The following is a 25,373-nucleotide window of genomic DNA, read 5'->3' on the forward strand; positions in this document are numbered from 1 at the left end:
ATGGAAAGTTGAGAAAGTGTGGCTTAAAGGCGGTTGATGAGCCTATGCCTTGTGTTTTTTGGTTCACACAAATGAGACATTTGTGTTCTCTTGGATTCCCAGAATTGAGGTGGCGCCGTACTTCCTCATTCCATTGTACACAAAGGGAAACTGATAGCCAGAGTAGGGAAATAAGCCCACACGCACCCAGTGCCTCCTGCAGAGTGGGAAGATTTGCCTGCCGTTTCTCCTTTCCACGTAGGTCGTCGCCTTCCCATGGAGCCCACAGCAGGGACAGCTGGTGCTGCCCGTCCCACAGCCCTCTCCTCTCTCTGCAGGCTGGTGCGGGAGTCCGTGGCCCAGAACAATGCCGTGCAGATCAAACACGTGATCCAGACCCTGTCCCAAGAGTTCGCCCTGTCCCAGCACCCCCACAGCCGGAAAGGGGGCCTCATCGGCCTGGCCGCCTGCTCCATCGCTCTGGGCAAGGTGGGCCTTTTCCCTGAGGGACAGATGCACCCATGGGGGCCTAGCTTCTGACCACGCCAGCCCTCAGAGGCCTGAGCATCGCCAAGGGCCCTGGGGGCAGCAGGCTGGCAGGCTGCTGCCCTGGGGTCTGACCTGCTCTGAGCTGCCTGTCCCCCCACCCCATCGCAGGACTCAGGGCTGTACCTGAAAGAGCTGATCGAGCCGGTGCTGACCTGCTTCAACGACGCAGACAGCAGGCTGCGCTACTACGCCTGCGAGGCCCTCTACAACATCGTCAAGGTGGCCCGAGGCGCCGTGCTGCCCCACTTCAACGTCCTCTTTGACGGGCTCAGCAAGGTAAGCTGGAAGCTCCTCCTTCGGCTGCGCCAAGCTCGGGCCACCCACCCAGCGGGACCTCTGGAACTTTGTGTGATTGGGTCTCTTTTCCCACTTGCAAACAGGGCAGACACACATTGTCTGTTGAGTCTAATTTTTTAAGTGAGCATGTGTTTGTGTTTAATTCATACATGTTGCATCTTGTGAAAGCGTCAGTCTGCCACCCAGGCGAGGCACGGGAACGGGTGGTTTGCTCCGCACTGCCCTCCATGGCAGGCAGTGGCGGTGCTGGTCCCAGGTTCCCCCTGGAGGGCAGTGGCTTCTCTGCCTCACAGTGCTCTAGCACAGGCTCTGCCGGGGAAGGAGCTTTGAGGTTCCCGATGCCCTCTGCGCCTCTCCCAGCTCTGGGAGGGGTCCCCTCCCCAGCGCAGCACAGCCCTACAGCCCAGAGGTAGAGTATCAGCCTCACTGCTGCCCTGGAGCAGGGACCCAGGGTCTTACGATCAGAGACCCCTAGATGTCTACAACCACCTGACCCAGGTACAGCGGGGCAAGGCAGGCCCTGGGCACACTGGGCCGCCTGCTTCCTTGGCCACAGTCCATTTTGCCCTCTGGCCCTTCCCAGGCCTGTCTCACGTTTGGCCACAGAACGAGGTGCCCTTAGATGTTCCAGGCCTGAGGCTAGCCCTGTGGTGTAGCAGGTTAAGCCACCACCTGCAGTGCCGACTCCTGATATGGGCGCCGGTTCAAGACCCAGCTGCTCTACTTGTGATCCAGCTCCTTGCTAATGTGCCTGGGAAGGCAGTAGAAGATGGCCTAAGTACTTGGACCCCTGCATCCTTGTGGGAGAGTGGAAGAAGCTGTTGGCTCCTGGCTTTGGCCTAGCCCTACCCTGGCCATTGCAGCTATTTGGGGAGTGAGCCAGCAGATGGAAAACCTTTCTCTCTATCTCAGCCTCTCCCTCTCTAGAACTCTGACTTTCATATAAATAAACCTTTATTTAAAAAAGAAAAAGTTCCAGGCTGCACCTAGGCCGTGGCCATAGGTTTGCAGTGGATTCCTTGTCTTACCTTTGACCGTGACCGTGGCCTCCGTGTTCTCTATTTCTGTGCCTCCTAGTTGGCTGCTGACCCAGACCCCAATGTGAAAAGCGGATCCGAGCTCCTAGACCGCCTCTTAAAGGTATTTGTTCTCTCCTCACTTTCACTTATAGAACCGATGTCTTCGTCTGTCTCTGCAGCGTAGATTTTCTGTTCTTGGACTTTTCCTCAATGTTTTTAAATGTACACTCAGCAAGGTTTCTTCTTTGGTGTGCGGTTCTATGGCAAGAGGGTAGAGCTGTGTGACCACCACAACCAGCGTGCAGAGCTGTGCCGTGGCCCTTGTTTAGCATTCCCACGCAGAGGGAAGAAGTGTGCCTGTCGCCTTCCACACCGCCCTTCCCCGGCGGCACAGCTGAGCGTGTTCCGGCTACACAGAGTGGGATTTTGCCATTCATTTGGTTGCCTTGACTTTGAGTCCTGTGTTCAGTCCACCTGTTTTGCTTGTCCTTTGGCCTAGGAAAAGATGGAGCTTCCAGGGGCCTGTCATGCCTGGCGTGGGCTCTGCTGTGTCCCTGCACAGCTGCCTGACCTGTGGAGCCAGCTGAGGGCCAACCAATCAGGTCAGGCGGCCCTGTCTCTGGCGTTCAGTAGCTCACTTGCCTTTGATCCACAGGACATCGTGACCGAGAGCAACAAGTTCGACCTGGTGGGCTTCATCCCCTTGCTGCGGGAGCGGATTTACTCCAACAACCAGTATGCGCGGCAGTTCATCATCTCCTGGGTAAGGTCTGTGGCCAGCAGGAGCCCTGCTGGGGTCACATCTGCTCCCTGGCACGCCCTGGCAGTGACGGCTTCCGGGAAGCCACCTTGTTACCCTCCAGGGGCAGTGGACTCCTGATAATCCAGAGACATTTTTCCAGCTCTGCCCCCACCAAAGCCCGTCCTCTGTACCCTTGAAAGCCAACACTGCCGTTTGCAGTAGCCACGCCCTGTCCTTCCCATCGTCACTTCTCCCGGGGCCTCTGAATGTCTGTCGCGGCTAACCACCATTCCCTCCACCGTGGGATGCTGAGGTGGGGACGGGGTCCTGGGCTGCTATGACTCTGCCCCCAGCTGCTTTGTGTCCGGCAGATCTTGGTTCTGGAGTCTGTGCCCGACATTAACCTGCTGGACTACCTACCGGAAATCCTGGACGGACTCTTCCAGATCCTGGGGGACAACGGCAAGGAGATTCGGAAAATGTGAGTAGACGGGGCGGGGGTGCTGCCTCCGGGACCCTCAGGGTGCCTGCAGACCCGCTGGCCGCGGCCGCGGCAGGAAAGCACAAGATGGACTCTTCCTCCTGGCCCATGTGCTTCCATCCCCAGCCTCTGAGCCCTCCCGCCTGGCAAGGCCCATGGTGTTTGCCCTCCGAGTGGCTAACCGCCAGGAGACACCGGCACTGGCTGAACCCCACTCTCCACACTGATGTGCTGTTTGCATTCTAGGTGCGAGGTGGTCCTCGGGGAATTCTTGAAAGAAATCAAAAAGAACCCCTCCAGTGTCAAGTTTGCTGAGATGGCCAACATCCTGGTGATCCACTGCCAGACCACAGGTGTGTGTGCCCAGCCCTGGGTACCCCCACAGAAGCCCCCATCTCTCCCTGTCTCAGTGTCCATGAGGGGCAGGAGGAGCCCAAGCAGGTGTTGGTCTGTGTAGCACTAGACCATGGCAGCAGCACAGTTGGGTCTTTGTGAAAGAGAGATACAAGCTTTCTGTCCACATGGAGACCCTTTCATTAGGTCTAACCAGGAGTGGGTAAGATCTTGAGACCTTGCTAGCAACTTTGGCCTTAGCACTGAGAGTTGATGTGCTTGGAGGTTGGCACGATCTGTTAGCTTTTGTGCTGGGTACCAAGCCCTCACAAAGCATAATTGCTTAAAACAGCAGTCACTGACGAGTCATGAGTCCAGGGGTCCTCTGGTGGGCTGGGCTGGGCTTGATCACACACATACAGTCAGTTGACATGCTGGCCGGAGCTGGCTGGTCTGGGATGGCCTCGCTCATGTCTGCCAGTTGCCAGCTGGGGCAACAGGGGCACCTGGTTCATGTGTCGCATCATCCAGCAGGCTGGCCCAAGCACAGTCCTGTGGCATCAACAGGGTTCCGGGAGAGAGGGTGGAAGTGAGCAAGGTCTCCCGAGGCCTGGGCCTAAGCCAAGCGTACCGCCACTTCTACCACATGCTGTTGGCCAAGGTCGCAAGGCCAGTTCAGATGCAAGGGTGAGGAAATGAGCGTTACTTCTTGGTTAAAGGTCATGGAGATGAGGGGTAGAGCGTCGTGGCTCCTGTCACAGTCTGGCCTAGGACGTTACTGTGTTCTAGCCCGTGTCTGTAGCGCAGTGCCTAGCAAGAGTGTTGGTGAGGCTAGAAGCAGTCAGGTCCCAGGCTCCTGCTGGGCCCAAGTCCCGTCCCGCCTGTGTGGTCGGTCAGAAGGAGCGCTTGGCCACTCGGCTGACCCCTGCACCTGCCGGCTCTCTTTCCAGATGATCTGATCCAGCTGACCGCCATGTGCTGGATGCGCGAGTTCATCCAGCTCGCCGGCCGGGTGATGCTGCCCTACTCCTCGGGGATCCTGACCGCTGTCTTGCCCTGTCTGGCCTACGATGACCGCAAGAAAAGTATCCTTTGCCCTGGGAAATGAGAAACCAGGACAGCCTCAAAGAGATGGGCCCTGAAGTGGAAGTGGGGGCTTCTTTAGGATCCTTCACACTCCAGATAGGCCCTTGCATTCAAGGACCTGGGAGCTGACTGTCCCTGGCCTCCCCTGGGTGCTCACAGATCTGGAGCCATCCTCTTGAGCTCATACGTCCACCCCTTTGGTAGGTGAAATCCTGTTGGTGAGAAGGCCACAACGAGGAGAAGGGACCCTAGGAAAAGAACGAGAAGCTCTCCAGGGGCACCGACGTGGCAGGGAGATGGGGACGGGGTCAGGCTGCCTGTCTGCCCACCAACAGCCTCTGGAAGGACCAGGCAGCACGTGCCGGTGGCCTTGGGTGAGGCAGGACTCCCCAGCTGGGCTGCTCCTTACCTCACTGGGCTCAGGCATCAAGGAGGTGGCCAATGTGTGCAACCAGAGCCTAATGAAGCTGGTGACCCCTGAGGACGATGAGCCGGACGAGCCGAAGCCGGTGGTACAGAGGCAGGCAGAAGCCAACCCCGACAGCTCCCTGGCAAGGCCGGAGGGGTCAGCCAGCGGTGAGTAGGCTGCCCCCACCCCTCACCTTGGATGGTCCCTGGGAGCCAGAGAGCACAGGACTTGCCTAGGGCCTCTCTTAACCGACCAGGGATACCTGCACATGACTGACAGGGGACCTGTCATCCACACAACATAGCTGCACACAGGGGAGCCGAGCTGCATGGGCCTGGCTGCTGGTCAGTATGGCTTGGGTTTGGAACCCAGGTGTTTTGTATCCAGCACCGGCCTCTGAACTTTCACTGCCTTGGAGACCGTGACATGCTACCTTCGTCTTTCTCTGGGTGCAGTGGTGGTTTTCGGTGCTAGAGGTGTAGACCATGGCAGGAGGCCCACTGCGTGGTTCGTCAGTTCTGGGCTGTGGACCTTCATCCTTGCACCTGCTTCCCACCGTATGGGTCCCCTCCAGGACAAAAAGCTAAGAAAACTCGCTGCAACTCACTTGGTGGTTGGGAATTCTATTCTGCTGTCCTTTCAGGCTCTTGGCATTATTTTCTTATTTATCTGCAACATGAAGAAAAGCCCTTGTATGCTTATTGGGGCCGGGAGGTTGACTCTAAATGTTACCGGGAGCTCTGACACTTTGTGTCTGCCGGACCCCAGTCTGTCCTCACCAGGGTGGCACTGATCACTGCGGTGATGACCCTCTTTGCAGAGTTAGCCAGAAATTAGCTTGATCTTTCGGGATGACAGAGTAAGGTCTGGAACGTGTCCCTGCCCAGGAGGCGAAAGAGTTACTAAAGCTCTTCTGAGCAGAATGTCAAGCATGTGTGGCCGTAGGGCCTCCTCCAGGGGTTTGGCTGGTGGAGTTGAGCAATATTCCTTGCTCCTTGCTGGACTGGTCTCAGGTGTCAGGTTACAGCTGTGCCAGAGCAGCAAAACTGCTGGAGACAGAGCCGCACACAGCTGGAGCATTGGTGGTTCAGTGGTAGAATTCTCGCCTGCCACGCGGGAGGCCCGGGTTCAATTCCCGGCCAATGCAGCAGCTTGAAACTTTTTGGCAGGTCTAAGAAAATGGAAACTTGGAAGAAATAAGAATGAGCCTTCCAAGGCAATGACTTTCTTACTAGGAGAAACCAGAATCTCAGGGCTGGGCTTATTTTATGAGCCTTCACTGACTCGTGAGGTTGGGTGTTTTGTTTTGTTTTGTTTTGTTTTTGTTTGTTGCTTGTCATATTTGGGAAGTAGAGAAAAATACGAAACAGTAAGACTATCCCCCGCCAAGAGATAGATAATCAGTATCAAATTCCTGGCATATTTTTAAGTTTATATATGTGTATAGTAACATTTACACATATACGTATATATGCTATAACTTAATTATATATATGGGCTTTTTTGTTGTTTGCTGATGGGCTTTTATTTTATCTTGTTTTGCTTTTTCTTGACATAAGAGTTGGTGCCTCTCACTCAGTGGAGTCAGAAAGTAGCATAAAGGCTGCCTGGGCCGGGGAACAGCAGGTCCTGGAGCCGACTGTTGACAGATTGTGGCTTCTTTTGGGAAATATTCTAGAGTTCCATTGTGGTGAGCATTGCACAACCTTGTGACTGTACTAAAAAGCACCCAAATTGTACACTTTAAGACTTTGGATTGTATGTTGAATGAAATATTATCAGTGTGAATTACATCTCGGGTTTTTTAAAAACGAGCCCCTCTTCCTGCCCAGTGGAGCCGCAGGGCCTGCGATCGCCTTTCTGCTGATGTGGCAGCACGTCAGGCCCTCTGGGAAGGGACTGCTCATTCTGAGATGGCAGCAGCAGCCAGAGCATTGGTGGTTCAGTGGTAGAATTCTCGCCTGCCACGCGGGAGGCCCGGGTTCGATTCCCGGCCAATGCAGCTTGCTACTTAGCTTTTTAGGTCGTTTTCCTCAGCATTCTCCTAACAGCTGCCAGCTTGGGAGATTATGATCCTAAATTAGGATCCATTCAGGCAGCTTGGCTCTGGGTTTTACTGCCTCGTAAACAGCATTTCAGCAGATGAAAATCTCACTTGATTGTCATTCCCAGAGACAGCAACTGCTAATTTGGGGCCTTGGTACCGACTCTCAGCCCCGCTCAGCTTGTAGCTAATCACCAGTCTCTGAGCAGGGGGCCCAGGAGAAGGTCCCAGCAAGCCAAGAGACCGGTGATTGAGTGTGTCAGCCAGCAGGTTCATCCCAGCCCTGCTCACTCGGCGCCAGCCCTGGACCACCTGGCTGAAGACAGGGGCCTCCTGCCTGGTCCTCCTCGCTCCGTGTCACTCTCCCTGGCTTAGTGTATGTCGCGTCCCCAGCACCTTGTCCTGGGTGAGACCTCCTCTGACCATGGGCCTCCAGGCCGAGCAGCCCCTCTGCACTTGCTGCAGCTCCCCTTTGGCTGTGCCACGTGGGAGGGAGCCGCAGAGCAGAGTCCCTTCCCTGATTCTGAGTTCTCACGGCACCTGAACATGTCAGGCCCGCTCCCCTCCATGGCGCTCCTTAATGGTCTCAGGCACCACGGCAAAGGTTCTGGAGTCCAGACAGCCTGCCCACACTGGTCTCTTAGCACCGCTCGGCCGCCTTTAGATCTGACGCTCTGGACAGCAACTGCTTGGCCTAAGGCTCCGATCCCTCGTTTGTTAGTCAGGTAATGGTGATAATGCTTAACCTGGAGTGTGCTTGTGTCAAACAAGATGGGTTTGTGTGTTGCACGTGGCAAACACCTAACAGCGGGTGCTGTAGTGTTAAGTTGTTCTAATACACATGCTGTGCTCGACTTACAGTGGGGCTCCATTTGTCATCTGTTGACAACACAGTAGGTGGAAAGCACCAGGCTAGCCTACTACAGCTTACCTGGCACACCTGGAGCACGCTCGGAATGCTTACCTTAGCCTACAGTTGGGCAAAGTCATCTAACGCAAGGCCTGTTCTAGAAGTGTTGATTGTGTCTCGTAACTTTTTTAATAAGAGAGGCAGAAGAAGAGATATCTTCCATCCACTGGTTCACTCCCCAAATGCCTGCAACTGCCAGGGCTGGGCCAAGCCAAAGCCTGGAGCCCAGAACTCCATCCAGGTCTCCTGCATGGGTGGCAGGGACCCAGCTACTGGAGCCATCACCTGCTGCCTCCCAGAGGGAGCATTAGCAGGAAGCTGGGTTGGGAGCAGAGGAGCTGGGGCTTGAACCCAGGCATTGCAGTGTGGGGTATAGATGTCCCAGGCAGCATCCTCACCCCTGCACCAAACGGCCAGTCCTCACAAGACTGTTCTGCAAGTGAGACACAGAATGAAGGTGTGGGTGTGCTTTCCCACCACGGCCGTCCAAGGTGGGGACCATCTGGAAATGGTTGTACCAGAGCCATGGACTTGGCCAAGCAGTAAGAGGCAAGGCTTTTGTTCCCTTGTTTCCTCCGGCATCACCCAGGTGGTAGTGGGCTCCAGGTGGGCTCTAAATGAGCGCTCGTAAAGGGTCAGGGTTGGAAGTTCATGTGGCTGAGGAGGAGCCAAGCCAGGAGTAAGATTCCCAGTGGAGGGCTTGTGACCTCGTGAGTGTACCTGCAGAGCTGTGACCAGACTGGGCTGTTAGCGCCTGCTGTGGTCGCTGCAGATGCAGGTCACCACACCCAAGACCTGCTTGCAAGGAGCTCAGAGATGCAGTGGATGAGGGACTGTGGTGACACCCGCACAGTCTCGAGGACCAGGGGCTCTGCTGCAGGCAGCAGGCCTGCCCCATAGTGAGCGTTCCAACTGCTTCTCCGGCCCCTTAGCTTCAATTCTCCTCTACCCCCATAGTTTGCTTCTTGTATAAAGGAAATATGCATTCCTTGTAGAGAGATTGGAAATAGCACAGAGTTCTCGCCATAGTCTCACCCAGAAATAATCACAGCCAGCTTCTGAGAATATTTTCAGTCTTGTTCTTGTTTTTGTTTTTTAGATTGATTTTATTTATTTGAAAAAGAGAGAGAAAGGAGAGATGGAGAGAAAGATGTAGCATCTGCTGGTTCACTCCCCAAATGGCCACTGAGGCTGGTGCTGGACCAGGCCAAAGACAAGAGCCAGGACCCAGGAGCTTCATCCAGATCTCCCACGTGGATGCAGGGCCCAAGGACTTGGGCCGTCTTCTGCCGCTTTCCCAAGCACATTAACAGAGAGCTAAGTTGGAAGTGGAGCAGCTAGGACTTGAACCAGCACCCATATAGAATACTGGCACTGCAGCAGCTTAACCCATTACACCACAGTGCCAGCCCTTTCAGTATTTTTAAAAAATACCTGTAGTTGCTATTGGTGGCTTTCTGTTTTATTATTCTGCCAAAAAAAAAGAGAATCATGGGACATGGATTTATAACCTGATTTTTTAAGTGTGCAGCTTTGTGGTTTCAGTGTATTCACAAAGTTGTACAACCATGGGACTGTCGCTGTGGCATAATGGGTAAAGCCGCTGCCTGCAGTGCCGGCATCCCATATGGATGCTGGTTCAAGTCCCGGCTGCTCCACTTCCGATCCAGCTCTCTGCTATGGCCTGGGAAAGCAGTAGAAGATGGCCGAAGTCCTTGGGCCCCTGCACCCGTGTGGGAGGCCCAGAGGAAGCTCCTGGCTCCTGGCTTCAGATCGGCGCAGCTCCGGCCGTTGCAGCCAGTTGGGGAGTGAACCAGCAGATGGAAGACCTCTTTCTCTCTCTCTCTCTCTCTCTTTCTCTCTCTCTCTCTCTCTCTCTCTGTCTCTCTCTCTGTCTCTCCTGTGTAACTCTGACTTTCAAATAAATAATAAATAAATCTTAAAAAAAAAAAAAAGTTGTACAACCATCATCACTGTTGGATTCCAAAACATTTTCCATCGTACCAACAGCAGTTCCATACCATTAGCAGACATTGTTAATTTCCCTCCGCTGCAGCCCCGGTCGCCCGTATCTGCATTCTGTCTCTGGGCCTGCCTGTTCCAGACACTTCACAGAAATGGGATCATGCACCGTGCACCCGTTTGGATTTGCTTCCTCCACGTTGTATGTTGTTTTCCAGGCTCATCCGTGTTGTGTCAGAACTTCATTTCTACCCGTGGCTGAATACTATGCCACTGAATGGAGAGACCCCATTTTGTTTATCCATTCATTACTTGGTGCATTTGTGGGTTGATGCCACCAATTTTTTTTTTTAACAGGCAGAGTGGACAGTGAGAGAGAGAGACAGAGAGAAAGGTCTTCCTTTTCTGTTGATTCACACCCCAGCGGCCCCTGTGGCCGGCACGCTGTGGCCAGTGCACCGCGCTGATCCAAAGGCAGGAGCCAGGTGCCTCTCTTGGTCTCCCATGGGGTGCAGGGCCCAAGCACTTGGGCCATCCTCCACTGCACTCCCTGGCCACAGCAGAGAGCTGGCCTGGAAGAGGAGCAACCGGACAGAATCCAGCGCCCCGACCAGGACTAGAACCCGGAGTGCCGGCGCCTCAGGCAGAGGATTAGCCTGTTGAGCCACGGCGCCGGCTGCCACCAATTTTTTTCTTAAATGACAACCACTGTGTGTTAAGTACCTCCCTTTTAGCCAACACTATATAATTGGCCATATTAATAAACCTGGTCTCTGGAACAGGCACTTCAAATATTTCTTTTGTCTTGAGGGTGCATTTTTTTTCTGTTTACTCTTTTTGAGAGGCAAAAAGAACACAGAGCTCCCATCTATTGGCTCACTCCCCAAATGCCACGATTGCCAGGACTGGGCTGGATTGGGTCTGGAACTGGACCGGGGGCAGAGCCAGCAGCCAGGATCACAATCCAAGTCTCCCCGTCCAGTCCTCCCTCAGGGGTGGCAGGAACCTCATTATTTGAGCCATCACTGCCACCTCGCAGGATCTGCATTGGCAGGAAGCTGGAGCCAGGAACCGAACCCAAGTGCTTCAGTGTGGGATGTGAGTGTCTTAACTGCGAGGCTAAACATCTACTTTTGGGATGCATTTTACGGTTTCCTTTTTTGTTCTAGTTTATATTCTATTCCTGTACCACACTTATGTTATATCATTCCATTAGATAGAGAGATATGCCACAATTTATCTAATCAACTGCCTATTGCAAATCATTTGGCTTCGTCTAATTTTATCTTAATGTTACAAACCCTACTAAAATAAACTGTCATGTAGAAAACATATCTGCTAAAAAGAGCTTTCATACAGAAGAATCCTACATGCATCCATAATCATTTTTTAAGGGTAAATTCTTAAACTTTTAAGGCTTTGGATAGATGCTGCCTAGGGCCTTTCCAATTCCACAAGCTTGAAGCTGGCCTCCAAGGATTAATCAGTGGTTCCCTGGAAGAGAGGCCAGGTGGAGGAGTGTCCTGCCCTGGGGTGTGTGATCTCACCAGAAGGAAGCATCAGGGGAGTCAGGGCTGGAAACGTGGGCGGCAGGACACCAGCAGGACAGACAGACCTCCCTGCTCTCTGAGCTGGCCCTCCTGCAGGAGGAGGCAGAGGGTAGACAGGGCAGCCAGGCAGGCATATTTGGCAGCCTTTCCCAAAAGCCCTAAATGTTGGATTCCTCCTTAGGAAATAATTATGGATGCAGGTGATATAAGTATTTTCTCTGTAGAAGCTCTTTAGGCTGGCACCGCAGCTCACTTGGCTAATCCTCTGCCTGTGGCGCCGGCACCCCGGGTTCTAGTCCCGGTTGGGGCACCAGATTCTGTCCCGGTTGCTCCTCTTCCAGTCCAGCTCTCTGCTGTGGCCCAGGAAGGCAGTGGAGGATGGCCCAAGTGCTTGGGCCCTGCACCCGCATGGGAGACCAGGAGGAAGTACCAGGCTCCTGGCTTCGGATCGGCGCAGCGCGCCAACCATAGTGGCCATTGGGGGGTGAACCAACGGAAAAAGGAAGACCTTTCTCTCTGTCTCTCTCTCTCACTGTCTAACTCTGCCTGTCCACAAAGAAAAAAAAAAAAAGAAGAAGCTCTTCATAGCCTGTGAATACAGAGGGGCTCCCTGGGGCAGGCCGCTGAGGAACCAGCTTTAATTCTGGGTGCTGGAAGGAGTCACTAGGGGGATGTGAGCAGCGGAAGGTCACGGTCGGACCTGCAGTTTGACTGAATAGAATCACTGGCTGCTGAGGGCTCAGTGATGCAGGCCAGCACTGTGGTCCTTCGGAGGGAGGTGTGAGAGGAAAAGGAGTCAGATGGGTGGGAGAGTTGCCATTGACTGAGATGGGGAGGGGAAGCGAGGAACAGGTGTGTGTGGACGGGAGGGAGACGGGTGGGTGCAGAGCGTGCTGTGTGTGTGACGCCTGCAGCCCCACAGAGAGTAAGCGTTCACGTTCCAGGCTGGGGAGGAGAATTTGAGAGTCATCAGCATATGGAACCGTGGCCCTGGGACTGAATGAAGATGGCACAGGAGGCAGGAACAGAGGGAGGAGATGAGGGCCCGGCACACTTAGGATGGTGAGAGGTGGCCCGGGAGTAGAAGGAACCTGAGCAAGGCCACTGTGGGGCTTAACAGCATGGAGAACGTTAGTGATTGGTCTGGTAGCCTCAGCAGAGTGGTGGGGTCCTGAGAGAGTGGGAGTGAGAACTAGAGCAAAATGCTTAGGAAGACTGACCTATAAGGGGGGGGGGGGGGGAGGTGGCGCTGACAGGGCAGTGGAGGTTGGGAGACCCGTTTCGTTTTGTTTTAAGTGGAGAAACCACTGGGTGTGTTCATTTCCCAACACTGCTGTCACAAATGACCACAGGGCTGGCTCCTGCCAGGGCCTCCCAGAGGATCCCTCTCCTTGTTCCATCAGCTTCTGTCCCACCCACATTCCTTGGTGCACAGCCCCATCCTAAATTGTCATTAAAACCTAAATGCTTGGCCAGCGCCGTGGCTTAACAGGCTAATCCTCCACCTTGCGGCACTGGCACACCGGGTTCTAGTCCCGGTCAGGGCGCCAGATTCTATCCCAGTTGCTCCTCTTCCAGGCTGCTCTCTGCTATGGCCCGGGAAGGCAGTGGAGGATGGCCCAAGTGCTTGGGCCCTGCACCCGCATGGGAGACCAGGGGAAGCACCTGACTCCCAGCTTCGGATCAGCGCGATGAGCCGGCCACAGCAGCTATTGGAAGGTGAACCAACGGCAAAAAGGAAGACCTTTCTCTCTCTCTCTCTCTCTCTCTCTCTCTCACTATCCACTCTGCCTGTCAGAAAAAAAAAAAAAAAACTAAATGCCAGAGACTGCTCTGTGTGGCTTGAGCATGGATGCTGGGGGCCGCTGCCTGTGGCTCACCACGCACCGCTGTGTGCCTTGAGCTGGTTGTGTAACCGCTCCGTGCCTCAATGTCCCCATCTGTAACTTGGGGGTGGTGGTACTCCCTGTTGCCTGCGGTCGCTAAGAAATGAAAGAGGCCCATAAAGAGAGTAAAGTGAGGCCCCGCACCAAGAAGTAACGGCAATGAGACTAGCACAGAGTACCCAGCTCTTCACCCGGCTGCGGCATTCATCCCCTCGAGACCAGTCCTCGTGACCAGCAAGCTCTCGCTCCCACCGTGATTGTTTGGAGCAAGTTGCTGACCCCATACCATTTCACGTGTAACCGAGTGTGTTTCCAAAAGGTAACAGCTCCATTTATAAAAATTGTCACGGTACCACCATCCTACCTCAGCGAAGGAAAGTGAGATCTCTGACGTTACCAAGGACCCATTCAGGATCCACTCCTCCCCACGGCGTGCGTCGCGGCCGATGCGTCTCGGTTTCCCACGTTGCCTTTTTTTCTCCTTCCTTGTGGTTCACCGTTTAAGAAAGGGGTCGCTCGTCCTGTAGTGGTGCCGGGTGTCTGCCGTGGTCATCTGTCCACTGTGCTCTCTGTGGGTTAGCAGTCAGGGCTCCTCAGTCACACTCAAGTTCAGAACTCCTTGGTAAGAATGGCTTAAATGAAATTCACAAGCAAAACACTATGAGGAAAGACACAGATACAATGTATTCCTGTCTTTCCCTTTGCTACAACAAAATGGCAAAGCCAGGTTATATACAAAGAAAAGGTGTTTATTTAGCTCACAGTTCTGAAGGCTGAAAACCCAGAGTGCCTGGTGCTGGCTCAGCCAAGGACCCCCTGGCTGCAGCTCACTGTGGCGGATGGCGTCATGGCAGGTGTGCGCGTGCAGGAGCACATGATGAGACGGCAAGTAGGGAGAGGCAGAGATCCAGTTTTGTTGTTTCATAACAACCCACTCTCCAGGGAACTAACTGGAGTCCCTTCCAAGAGCAGCACCCCCAGTGACCTAATTACCTTGCACCAAGCCCCACCTCTTAAAGGGCCCAGCACCTCTCACATCACCATACTGGGGGACCAAGCTTTCAGCACATGAACCTTGGAGGACAAGCCACAATCACATCGTAGCATACACCACATTTAAACTGAGAACTGGTATAACCAGAACATGGTTAACAGTTACAAGACACCGATATTTCACCACTGAAGTAGTTAATATCTAGCACGAGAAAAACAAACCCTTACAAAGAGAGGGAAACGCAGTGGAAAAAGAATGTGAAGTCCGTGAGGAAGCCAGGCGCTCCCTGGGCGACAAATGCCTCCCTAGTTTTCAGGATGTGCCAGGCCTCATTCATGCAGCTAAACGTGAGCCCATTTGTTATCGTAACAAGTGTGTGGTGCAGGTCCTGTCAGTACCTCTGCTGTGCAGGAGAGGAGAGGGAGGCAAGGTCAGGGGACTTGGCCAAGGCCAAACGTGAGACGGGAGCCCGTGCTCATGAGCTGTCCCAGAGGGACGTGGTACAGACGGCACCGAGAGACGCTCAGCGCGGCTGGGGAGCCAGGGATGGCAGCGTGTTGTGTTTACTCATCACACTGGCAAGCGGAACGGTCCCGATATCCCGGGGTGATGCTCTGGGCAGGTGACTGCCTCTCGTTGTGGGAAGCGTGTGGAAATCAGTAAAACCTTCCTAAAGGGCAGCCTGGCAACAGGGGGCCCTCATGCAGAAGGAAGCATGGGAGAGGTGTACACGTGGAATCAGGAGACGTTCTAAATTCATTTGAGGCGCATTCCCGACATCATAGCATTTCATCTCTCTGTGGATGTTTCTGGGGCGTGGGGTACTGGCACCTGTTTCGGTCTGTCCTGCCCGGCGTTCTTGGCACCCTTGCCTTTCCCTGCACCCTGGACCAGCAGGCGCATGTCAGGTGCTGGCGCTGGAGAGAGGAGCGCCTCACAGACCCAGGCTGCTGCCCCCTCTGCACCTCTGAGCCTGGAGGGAGAGGCGACAGTGACAACTCCTCTGTGTAAGATGGAGATAAGGGCCCCCTCTTCTGGGGATGGAAGGGGGTCCACGGCCCACCTTGCCTGGGGCAGCTTGCAAGTGTACCAAATGGAAAAGACAAGGGGCAGAATCTACACCGTGACCCCACTTCGGTTTACAGGATAGAAAGCAGGGCCTGAGGCGACTCGCTTTATAGAGAAGAGGTTTATGTCGCTCAGTTTGGGGGATTCAAGTCTGTGGTCTGGCAGCTTTCTTGGCTTGGTCCCTGATGAAGGTGGCAGGTGGCGGTGGCAGAGTACATGCAGAGGAAGGGTCACAGAGACTGGGCCCAGTCTCAGGCAAGAATGACCATCCAAGAAAACACCCCCAGTAGTCTAAGCACCTCCCACAAGTCCATCTCCTTAACTGGGTTCAGTTTCCACCCTCTTAGTATCATTAACTAATGTCTTTGGGATTTAAAGTCCTGTATGAGTTTGAGAGCCAAATCATATTCCAACTATAGCAGTAACAAAAGGTGGCAAAGGGGGGGGGGGGGGGACATGGTAGTGCAGTACGTAAGCCACCACTTGGGTGCCTGCATGCCATATCAGAGTACCAGTTCAAGTCCCAGCCCTTCTGCCATCCAGCTTCCTGCTAATGCATCCTGGGAGGTAGCAGATGATGCCTCAAGTGCTTGGCCCCTGCCTGCCACATGGGGGACCTGTGGAGGGCTAGATTCCTGGCTTTGGTCTGACACAGCCCCAGCTGTTGGAGGAGTTTGGGGAGTGAACCAGTGAATCAAGATTTACTCTCTCTCTTGTCCTCTCTTTCTCTCTCTCTCTCTCTCTGCATTTCAAACAAGTGAACGTATTTTTTCACCTTTAAAGAATGCTTAATGGAGATGTAACTCAGCCAGCTTCAAGGGTGCAGTTGGGAACATTCGTCTGTTACAGAGCTGTGTGAGTTAGTTTTAGAGCAGAGCTCGCTCATGCTGCAGCCTGTCAGTGCTGCCTTTATCTCTGTTGCCCAGTAGCGTGCCTTGCATGGCTCTAGCACGTTTCCAAGTCTCCATTCATCAAATGACAGACATTCGGGTTGTTAGATTTTTTTGGCTATGGCAAATAAGGCAGCTGTGAATGCTAAGTAGAGTTTTTGTGTGGATATTAGTTTTTATTTTTTCAGTTGTATACCTGGAAGAAGAGTTGCTGGGTCCTATGGCAATGCTGTAATTAACCTTTGGAAAGCTGCCAGACTGTTTTGGTGACCACACTGTTTTACGTCGTGTAAAAGCACCACTTCACCCACATCCTCACCAGCACTTGTTATTATCTGTTTTATTTTAACCAATCCTAGTGGGTGTGGAATGGTATCTCCTTATAGCTTTGATAAGCATCCTCTGTTAGCTAACTATGCTGAGGACCCCAAAGTTTGAATTTGTGTTTTTTAAATTTTTATTTATTTACTTAAGAGGCAGAGAGACAAAAGCAGGAAAGAGATCCCACCCACTGGTTCACTCCCGCAGGTGCCCACAACAATTGAAAATGGGCCAGGCTGAGTATAGGAGCTCCCGTGTGGAGGATAGGGACCCAACTACTTGGCTCCTCACTGCTGTCTCCCAGGGTGCACATCAGCAGCAGTCGAATTGGGAGCCAGAGCTGGGAAGCCACTCCAGGCACTCTGATATGGGATGCTGCCATCAAACACTAGGCTGAACGCCCACCCCTGCAAGGTCTTTTTTAGCATCCATTGCCCTTGGAGCCAACAGTCCCTTCTGAGAGCCCCCAGATGTGTTCAGTGCTGGTGTCCCTCCCTGGAGATCCTGGTGCCTTCAAACTCGCCAGCTGTGTGCTTCCCCAGAAGCTCTGAGGAATGCCGAGGCAGCGGGTCCTCAGGGCTCTTGTTCCTTTGCAAGAGGCTGAATCAAGTTGTAGGGACTGAAGATGGGCATCTTTAGTGTCGTTGCAACCAAGACCTTGCTTATCCACGATTCCAGCAGTCTTTCACGGTGCCTTGTTCCACTTCCTCTCCTAGGAGGTCCAGATGGCTCCTGTGACTCCAGCTTCGGTAGCGGCATCAACGTCTTCACTCCAGCTAGGTAAGTGGTTTGTTAAGCATGGGTGTTTGTGGAAAGCAGGTGCAGATCTTGCCTGGGGTTAGGAGACTTCAGGGAAGACCCAGGGCAAAATGCCCGTGGCCACTCTGGGCAGCCTCCTACAGGCCTGAGGGGCTTGAGGAGGGAATCTGAAGGACCCGGAGCAAGCCCCGCCCCTCCCAGTTCCCATGAGCAGAGAGCCTTGGGGAGGGAGTGGAAGCTCCTAGAGATGAGTAAGTGCAAGTTGTAAATAGACAACCCAGCGGCAACAGCTGGACACCCACAGACGCCAGCGCTTAGCAGCTTTTGCTAGTCCAACATAACATGGAGCTCTCAGGACTGAGCTTAAGGGGAAGGCTGCACAGAACAGGCCAAGCCAGGCACAGACCAGCTGAGTCCAGAAATTCCAGTCCCCAGAGCCTGGCTGTAATGACACAGCCTTCCACGAGGGGGCAGTGCAGGCTAAGCAGCAAAGAAATCCCGTCTTGCTTCCCTTCCTGCAGAGTGATGGGGTTTCCTGGGGAGGGAACTGCCACAGTTCCACCCGTGTCTGAGGCCCCTGGACTTGCCCTGGGTCACTTTTTTTTTTTTGGGGGGGGGGGATGTTGACGCCTGTGGGGCTGGAGTGGGTGGTGATTCTAGGGTGAGGGCCGAGGTGGGGGGGTCCTTCCATCTGGAGGAGAGGCTCTTCCCTTGGGCCCCCTCCTCTGTTCGTGTCCTTTCTGAGTTTAGTCCTGTCTCTGAAGCCCCTGAGCGTGTTTCCAGAGCTGCACGTACCGACTGTAAGCACGCACCCCTAGACCGCCGCCTCCTCTGGTGAGCAGGTCAGGAGGAGCAGATATGGCCTGTGCGCAGGGCCTTGTCCCACATCTCTGGAGCAGGCCCGGAAGGCACCTCTGACGCTAGGCTGCTCCAGTGGAGGGGCTGAGAAGAAACCAGGAAGCTAGCAGGAAGGGGGTATGGCCGTGAGGCTGGAAGTCACCAGAAAGGAGGGTGGTCGCTCTGCAGAGTGCTGAGGGGAGTGCTGAGAATCCCGGCCTGCGAGAGCCCTGGCGTCACATCGCAGATGGCACTTGTGTTTCTGTGCCCTGGGGTCCGTGTGAGGATGAGGAGGGACAGAGAACGGGGCTGCTGCTGTGTAGAGAGCGTGTGTGGGCACAGAGCCGCTCAGGAGCCGCCCCGCCATCCCGGTAGAGGAGGATAAAGGAAGAAGGCTCAGCCGGGAAGCAGGTCTCACGAGGAGGAAGCCAGTGGGTTCGAGGCTGACTGACAGAGGAGAGAGCAGAGGGAACGAATGGCTTCTGGGAGTGTGGCTGGAGCCAAGCTCTGGAGGCCCCGGTCTGTTTCTAGGCTGGGGCTGGAAAGGGGCACAGGTGGGAGCGGGGCCGTGCTCCAGGTAGCCCAGAGAGTCCCCGGGGAGGAGAGGGAGGCAGGGGTGGGCTCCGGAATCCGGAGGTAGGGGAAGCGTTCCATTCTGCCCAGAGGCCGTGGTGCAGGTGTGCAGCGGGAACGGGAGGATCAGGCCTGGGAGTTGGGAGCTCCTTCTGGCAGCCGAAAAGCCTCTTGCCGACCTGTCACTGTCATCTGGGCCACGGGGATTGTCACATGCCAAGGGCGTGGCAGTAGAAAGCGGGGAGGGTGGGAGAGGGAGCTGAGGTGGGGCGTGACGGAGGGACTGATGGATCGGCTGCCTCACTCGGGCGCCTGTGCTGCCGCCGGCCAGGGCAGGCCTCCAAGAGGCCTCCGTTCCTGCTCTAAGGCCAGGAACCACGTCACTGGAACCAAGGGGTTTTTTTTAGACCTGTCATTCAGGAGCCAAGGCGGAATCCTACCATTTCCAACATAAAAAACAAACATCATCTGGCGCTTTCTGGTTCCAGTAGATGGTTCCCCTCACTAAGAGGAGGGCAGCCTCGGGCACTGTGAAAGCCCAGCAGAGTGCCTGGGCCCCAGCCCCAGCCCCAGCCCCACTGCCTGCTTCCTGCAGTTGGTGCTGCCAGTGGGAGGCGAGCTTGGGCAAGATGGCGTCACCCAGGGTCACCGAGCAGCTGAGCTCGCCCTGCCATGTTCCAGGTGCTTTGCCAGCCCAGGGTGCTGTCTGTGTGGTCATTTGCACTAAATTCAAGCTAGCCAAGGGCAGCAGACGGAGTGGGGGCTCCTGACAGCCTCCAGGGGTGCTGGTCCTGAGCGCCTTGGCAGTCGTTGACCCTTGAAGAACTTGTGAGCACTGTGGGCCTCTTCCCTGCAAGCATCCGTGCACACAGCATTCCGAATTCATCCCTAGCCTTCAGGGCCCTCCTTGAAGGCAATCTATGCACTTTACACCCTAGATTGGGGCGGGGGGGAGGGGGCAAGGATTCCTCCCCTGAGTCCCCTGTGCCAAGCCAAGGAGAAAAGTGACTGCCTGACCCCTTGAATGTCTGCCTCTTCTCTCTTTGGTGCCGCCCTCCTCTCCCAGGGATGCTGGCAAAGCACTGCGTGGCCCCAGGCTTAACTGCCAGGGAGAGCCTCCTGGAGAAACAGGGTGACAAAGTCTCTGTATATGTGGGTGGAGATCACGGGACTGGGGGGTCGCTCTGGTTGGAGTTTGGGAAGTTGGAAGCTGAACTCCTTGGGGAAAGATGGAAAGAGGAGAAGCCAGGATGAAGGAAGCAGGCTCCAAGCCAGGGCCAGGGCTGGTGCGTGTGTGCTCGCGCCAGGCGCCAGGTGCGGGCCTTGCCGCACAGGAGTGCTCCCAGCAGTGGACCAGCTGCCTGCTCGTGGCCTGGGGCAGGTAGCTCAACTCCTCCCTGCCTCAGTTTCTTCATCCGCAAACTGGGTGTGATGATGTCATCACCCTCAGAGGCGGCTGGGGCTTCACTGAGTGCAAGTGTGCAGTGAGCCCAGAGCAGCGCTGGCACACAGAAGGCACCTTCCCTGGGGTAGCTGCCGTTACTCCTAGGACGTTGCTACTGTCCCCACTTCACAGAGGAAGCAACAGACCCAGAGAGGTTAGCTTCTTCCCCAAGGTCACGCTGCTGACTGGCAACCCCGGGGAAGAGAGCGCCAGCTGACTCTGGGGCCCAGATGTCTCTGTCCATTTTCTGTTGCTAGCACGAAAGCTCTGGGAAGACCGAGGCAGTGCTGCCGACGAGGGCCTGGTGCTGCCTCAGCTCAGGGCAGACCAGAAGGGCAAGCAAAAGAAACTCGGGGGTGTTGGCCAGCGCTGTGGCTTAACAGGCTAATTCTCCGCCTTGCAGCGCTGGCACACCGGGTTCTAGTCCCGGTTGGGGCACCGGATTCTATCCCGGTTGCCCCTCTTCCAGGCCAGCTCTCTGCTATGGCCCGGGAAGGCAGTGGAGGATGGCCCAAGTGCTTGGGCCCTGCACCCGCATGGGAGACCAGGAGAAGCACCTGGCTCCTGGCTTCGGATCAGCACGATGCGCCGGCCACAGCAGCCATTGGAGGGTGAACCACCGGCAAAAAGGAAGACCTTTCTCTCTGTCTCTCTCTCACTATCCACTCTGCCTGTCAAAAAAAAAAAAAAAAAAGAAAAGAAAAGAAAAAGAAACTCGGGGGTGCTGCCTCACTATGGAGCAAGCCTGCTTCCGGTCACTCTTGCAGCCCTGCGGGAGGAGACCTGGTCACCTCTGAGAGGCCCTGCCTCCTGGCACTGCCCCCTCCACAGGGACAGTTGAGGCAGTTTCAGGGAGGAACAGGCCACACGCCCTTTGCCTGGCGTTGGGCTCCCGGCCTCGTTGGACATTGGGGTCCTCACACAGGTGCCAGCGCCTTGCCGAAGCAAGTGACTTTCAGTACAGTCCTGGTAGAGGGCCACCCTCCACAGGAGCAAGCACAAGTCTGGGCATCTGTGCGCCCCAACTTTTAGCACCTGCTCACTGGAAACATCTAGAGCCGTCGTCTCGTCTGTTTTTTAGAAAAGCAACTTTGAATTCCGAAGCAGCCCCGTTTATAGGATCGCCTGCTAATTTGATGAGATGTAATCCGAGTGCCGGCGCCCGGGGAGAGCCGCTGCACTGGTTATTTAGCGGCTGTATGGGGAGCATTGTTCGCCGAATCTGTTTTGGAAAGCTGCAGCAGCGCCACGCACTGGGACACCGCAGTGGCGGTACGCGGAAGACATTGACCGTGAGGCGCTCCGAGAGAACACTCCGGGAATGCTGGCTTTTGTAGACACCTTGAAATAGCTCGGAAGCCCCCGGGAGTGATCGTCTAGACTTTCTGGAACTGGTACAGAAAGGCATCCCCAACTGTGCATGGCCCTGTCTGCCTCCTGCCTGGGGAGGTAAGCCAGGGCGGAGGGGCCCAGGGCTCTGCCTCCCACCGAGCCTGCGCCAGGGCGGCGTCCTCTCCCCACCTCTGAGGCCAGCCTCTCCGGTGCCCTGGGGCGCGCCTGCTTCCCATGGTCTCCCTCTCGAAGCAGGCAGAAGAGAGGCACGGGAGAGCAACTTGAGCCCAGAAGTGATTGTCCACACATGGCCTCGTGGCCTTGGGCCGGCCCTTACTGTGGTTCTGGCCCTGAGTTTGCACACCTGTGCATTTTGGGGTTGGGTTCCAGGGACGGGGAGGTCCCTTTCCATTATGAAGTCTTCGGCTGGGTAAGGCCAGCACCTGCCTTGCCGGCAGGCTCAGCTGCCCGCATTGGAGAAGCTTGCTGAAGTCGGCATTTGCTGTGGGGAAGGCGGAGAAGGGGCAGGGCTCCCAGGCACACAGGGCTCTGTCTGCTCTGTGGCCGTGACACAACGCCGCCTGACACAGATGCCACCATGGGCAGGCTAGCACTGCCTCTGGCCTTCTGTGTGTTGGAGCTTGGCTTGCCGAGGGTCTGTGGGCCTGAGTGGGTCCGTGCCCCACCCCGCTCAGGTCAGCACCAGACCGTCCCCGCAGTCGTCTTGCTCCATTGGGACTGCGTGTGCCTTTCCAACAAGAGAACACACGGAGCGCGCCGGAGAGCTGCCGTCCCTGCCAGAACACGATGGGGACGATGCCCCCGTGGCCTCCTCTGTTAGGGATCAGTGCCACGTGGAGGGAGGACATCCCAGAGTCCCACGGCTCAGGTTCAGGCCGCTGGCTCCACCACTTCCTGGCTCCGGAACTTGGGCCAGGTCACTTAATGCCCGCGCTTCAGCCCCCTCCAGGGTGGAAGCGCTGTGACAGTGACCCAGGTGCTGAGGCTGCTGAGGGAGTTAGGGCACAGTGTCTGCTGGCAGCGGCACTGTGTTGTCACAACCCTTAGCACCCCAGGCTCACACACCACGGGGGTCAGACTGGGGCTTCCCCCCAGCCAGCCTCGCCCTTAGTCCCCCAGGGGAGTAGATGCAAGCCCACCCTCCATGGGGCTGGGCACGCCAAAGACACCCTGGCCCGTGTGGCACCCAGATGCCTGCGGCTTCTGCTGGATGGGATCTCACCATGGACCCTGGGTCTCAGGGTGAGGAAAGAACTGACCAGGGTAGAAGGCACCTCCTAGACCTGAGCTCCAGCCACGGGATTCTGCCGACTGACCAAAGAGAAGAGCTGCCCGGGCCACCCCAGAAGGGGCTCTGCGGGAGGCCGGCCAGGCCTGAGCGAGCAGTAAATGCTGGGCAGCAGCCCAGGGAGCAGGGTTGTCGCAGACGATGGGAAAGTGCTGAGGAGGCCCGGGCATGGGTGCTGTGCTGGGGGCTGCGGCAGCCACGTGGCCACTGAGCACCTGAGACGTGGCTGGTCTGAACAGCCAGCTGTGCCGTCAGCGGAAAACGCACACGGGGTTTCAGAGGCGTAGCAACCTTTATGTTGACTCTATTGACTACGTGCCAAAATGCTAACACTTTAGATATATTGTGTTAATTAAAGTGTCATTAAAATTAATTTTACCTGTATCTTTTTCCTTTTTTAATTTAAAGCTGAAAGAAGTAAAATCACATCTGTGGCTCACGTTCTGTTTCTTGGGCAGCAGACTCGAGGGTGCTGGGTACCACCCCCGCTGTCTGCGCGCGCGTTAGCTGCCTCATCTGTCCCTGGAGAATGCAGATGTTTGGGTGCCCTCGGAAGACAACAGGCACTTCCAGCTTCATGGCTCCTGGGGGAATCTTGGTGCCCTTCCTGAGGCTGTGTCACTCACATCCCCAGATCTTGGGGCCCTCGGAGGACGGCCGTGCCTGTGTTGCCCCTGAAGTGGGCATCAGGGGCATCTTCAGACTGCATTAAATAGCGATTCCGCTTCACGTTACAGAACCCGGAACAATGCCCTGTAGGGATTCACATCAAATGAACTTGAGAGCGGCTGCAGGCGAATGAGGAACCCACAGCCGTCGAGTTCCTGATGCACATGAATAATTGAGTAGCCTGGAAATGCCACGGAAGATTGCTTTATTCAGGCAGGCAGCTGAGCGCCTGGCCCCACCCTCCGGAAACGCAGCCCTGGCCCACACTGTCATGTACAGCAAGTGCAGTGTGATGGGCAGTGGGGGGGGGAGCCGGGCCTCCCTGACCACCTCGGACCCCTGAGACCCCAGGGTGACTCAGTCTCCCAGCGGCACCCAGGCTCCTCGGGCCACTTGCTGCAACGTTCTCCCGGCTGGAGACCAGCACAGGAGCCAGCGGATCCCCTGCGCTGGACGGCAGAAGCAGTTCCCAGGCGTCTCCACAAGGCCAGCTGCGGGGCCGAGTGCCCTGCGCAGGCCACGAGGAACGTTCTGCCATTGCTCAGGGAAGGGGCTACTGGGTGTCAGGGGTGTTCCCGAGCCCTTCCCTGCGCTGTCTGGACGTGGTGGTCTTGCTTGATCAGCAAAGGGCCTGAGCCTAGGGCCCTGAGGCCTGGAGTGGGCATGCAGAGCAGCTCACTAATCTGGAAAAGATTTTTCTCTTCTGGTCAAGCCAGGCTGGGAAAAAGGGGACATGAGGAAGAGCCCCCAGACTGACCCTCGCCGCTAACGTGGCTAGCACAGGTCCAGCCACACTGTAGGTTCCAAACTCAGGAGGGGGAGGAAGGAAGCAGAGAGAAGGAAGGAAGGCCTCCCTTGAGTCCCTGGGCTGGTGGAAGACGCGTCCCCAGATGGAGTGTGCACCAGGCTGGGGCAGCAGGCAGAGGTGGGATTCTGAGCACGTGGGCTCGGATAGTACCACGGCTGGATGGGAGAGGGCAGCAGGGGCCTTCACACAGCTCTGCCTCCTGGTCTTGTCCACAGTGCCGACAGGGCCCCAGTGACCCTTGACCTCGACGGGATCGTGCAGGTGCTGAACTGCCATCTCAGTGACACGGCCATTGGGATGATGACCAGGATTGCCGTCCTGAAGTGGCTGTACCACCTCTACATCAAAACGCCCCGCAAGGTGAGTCCTGAGCCCGTCCCCCTGAAAGCCCTTGTGTGCCAGGGGCCGCCTCCGGCTCTGCTTTGGACTTCCAGGGCCTGGCCCATGCCTGGCAGGGTCTTGGAGAACCCCTGGTGAGCAGAGGTGTGACTGGTGCTGGGAGGAGCCCTCGGTGGGAGGGCAGGGGATCTGCACGGTCCTGTGCCAGACCCGGACCTAGAGCGAGAGAGCAGAGCTCACGGGCTCCCGGTTTCTCTGCTCCCCAGATGTTCCGGCACACGGACAGCCTCTTCCCCATCCTGCTCCAGACGCTGTCGGATGAATCCGATGAGGTAGGTCCCCGACGCCTCCCCTCATTACAGGACGTCAACTCTCCGGCGTCCCCTGCAGTGACTCCTGGGGACTCACAGCTCAGATGTGCTTATTTCATTGTAAATTAACACTCAGAAATTGCCCTGTTTCTCCTGCCTGTGCAGGTGCTAAAGGTAAAGCCGTGGCTGAGCCCCTTGGCATGGGAAGTGAGGCTTTCTCTGAGAGCACTCCTGGAGCACACAGCGACAGGGCAGTGGAGGGGCACAGCCTTGGGGTCTGGCTCAGCGTCGCGACCTCTCAGCTCCCTCCCCTTCTTACAGGGGCAGCAGTGGTTCCTGGGGTGTGAGGATGAACCAAGTAAAATGCTGACAGCCCCACCAGGCACACGCTGCACACTCAGGGAGCCATGGTTGTCATTCATTGCCGCTGCAATCCTGTTTTGACCTCTGGTTTGAGAATGTATCCTCAGCT

The 25,373-nt window shown here is 55.8% G+C and overlaps 1 protein-coding gene and 1 non-coding gene across 2 annotated transcripts in view; both read left to right on the forward strand.

The window, feature by feature from the left end:
* VAC14 (VAC14 component of PIKFYVE complex) overlaps nt 1-25,373 on the forward strand; it is a 101,148-nt gene that overhangs the window by 13,102 nt on the left and 62,673 nt on the right. Inside the window, exons 2-12 of the mRNA XM_062176664.1 lie at nt 318-468; nt 637-804; nt 1,903-1,965; nt 2,500-2,607; nt 2,958-3,067; nt 3,314-3,420; nt 4,351-4,485; nt 4,910-5,062; nt 17,237-17,300; nt 24,467-24,611; nt 24,857-24,922. Coding sequence (XP_062032648.1) covers nt 318-468; nt 637-804; nt 1,903-1,965; nt 2,500-2,607; nt 2,958-3,067; nt 3,314-3,420; nt 4,351-4,485; nt 4,910-5,062; nt 17,237-17,300; nt 24,467-24,611; nt 24,857-24,922 — 1,270 coding nt within the window. The remainder of the gene's footprint in view (nt 1-317; nt 469-636; nt 805-1,902; nt 1,966-2,499; nt 2,608-2,957; nt 3,068-3,313; nt 3,421-4,350; nt 4,486-4,909; nt 5,063-17,236; nt 17,301-24,466; nt 24,612-24,856; nt 24,923-25,373) is intronic.
* Nucleotides 6,827-6,897, forward strand: TRNAG-GCC (transfer RNA glycine (anticodon GCC)). Its single transcript has one exon. It is a non-coding gene; the product is annotated as a tRNA-Gly (tRNA).

Source organism: Lepus europaeus, chromosome 19 (assembly GCF_033115175.1).
Source record: "Lepus europaeus isolate LE1 chromosome 19, mLepTim1.pri, whole genome shotgun sequence".
Classification (NCBI taxonomy): Eukaryota; Metazoa; Chordata; class Mammalia; order Lagomorpha; family Leporidae; genus Lepus; species Lepus europaeus.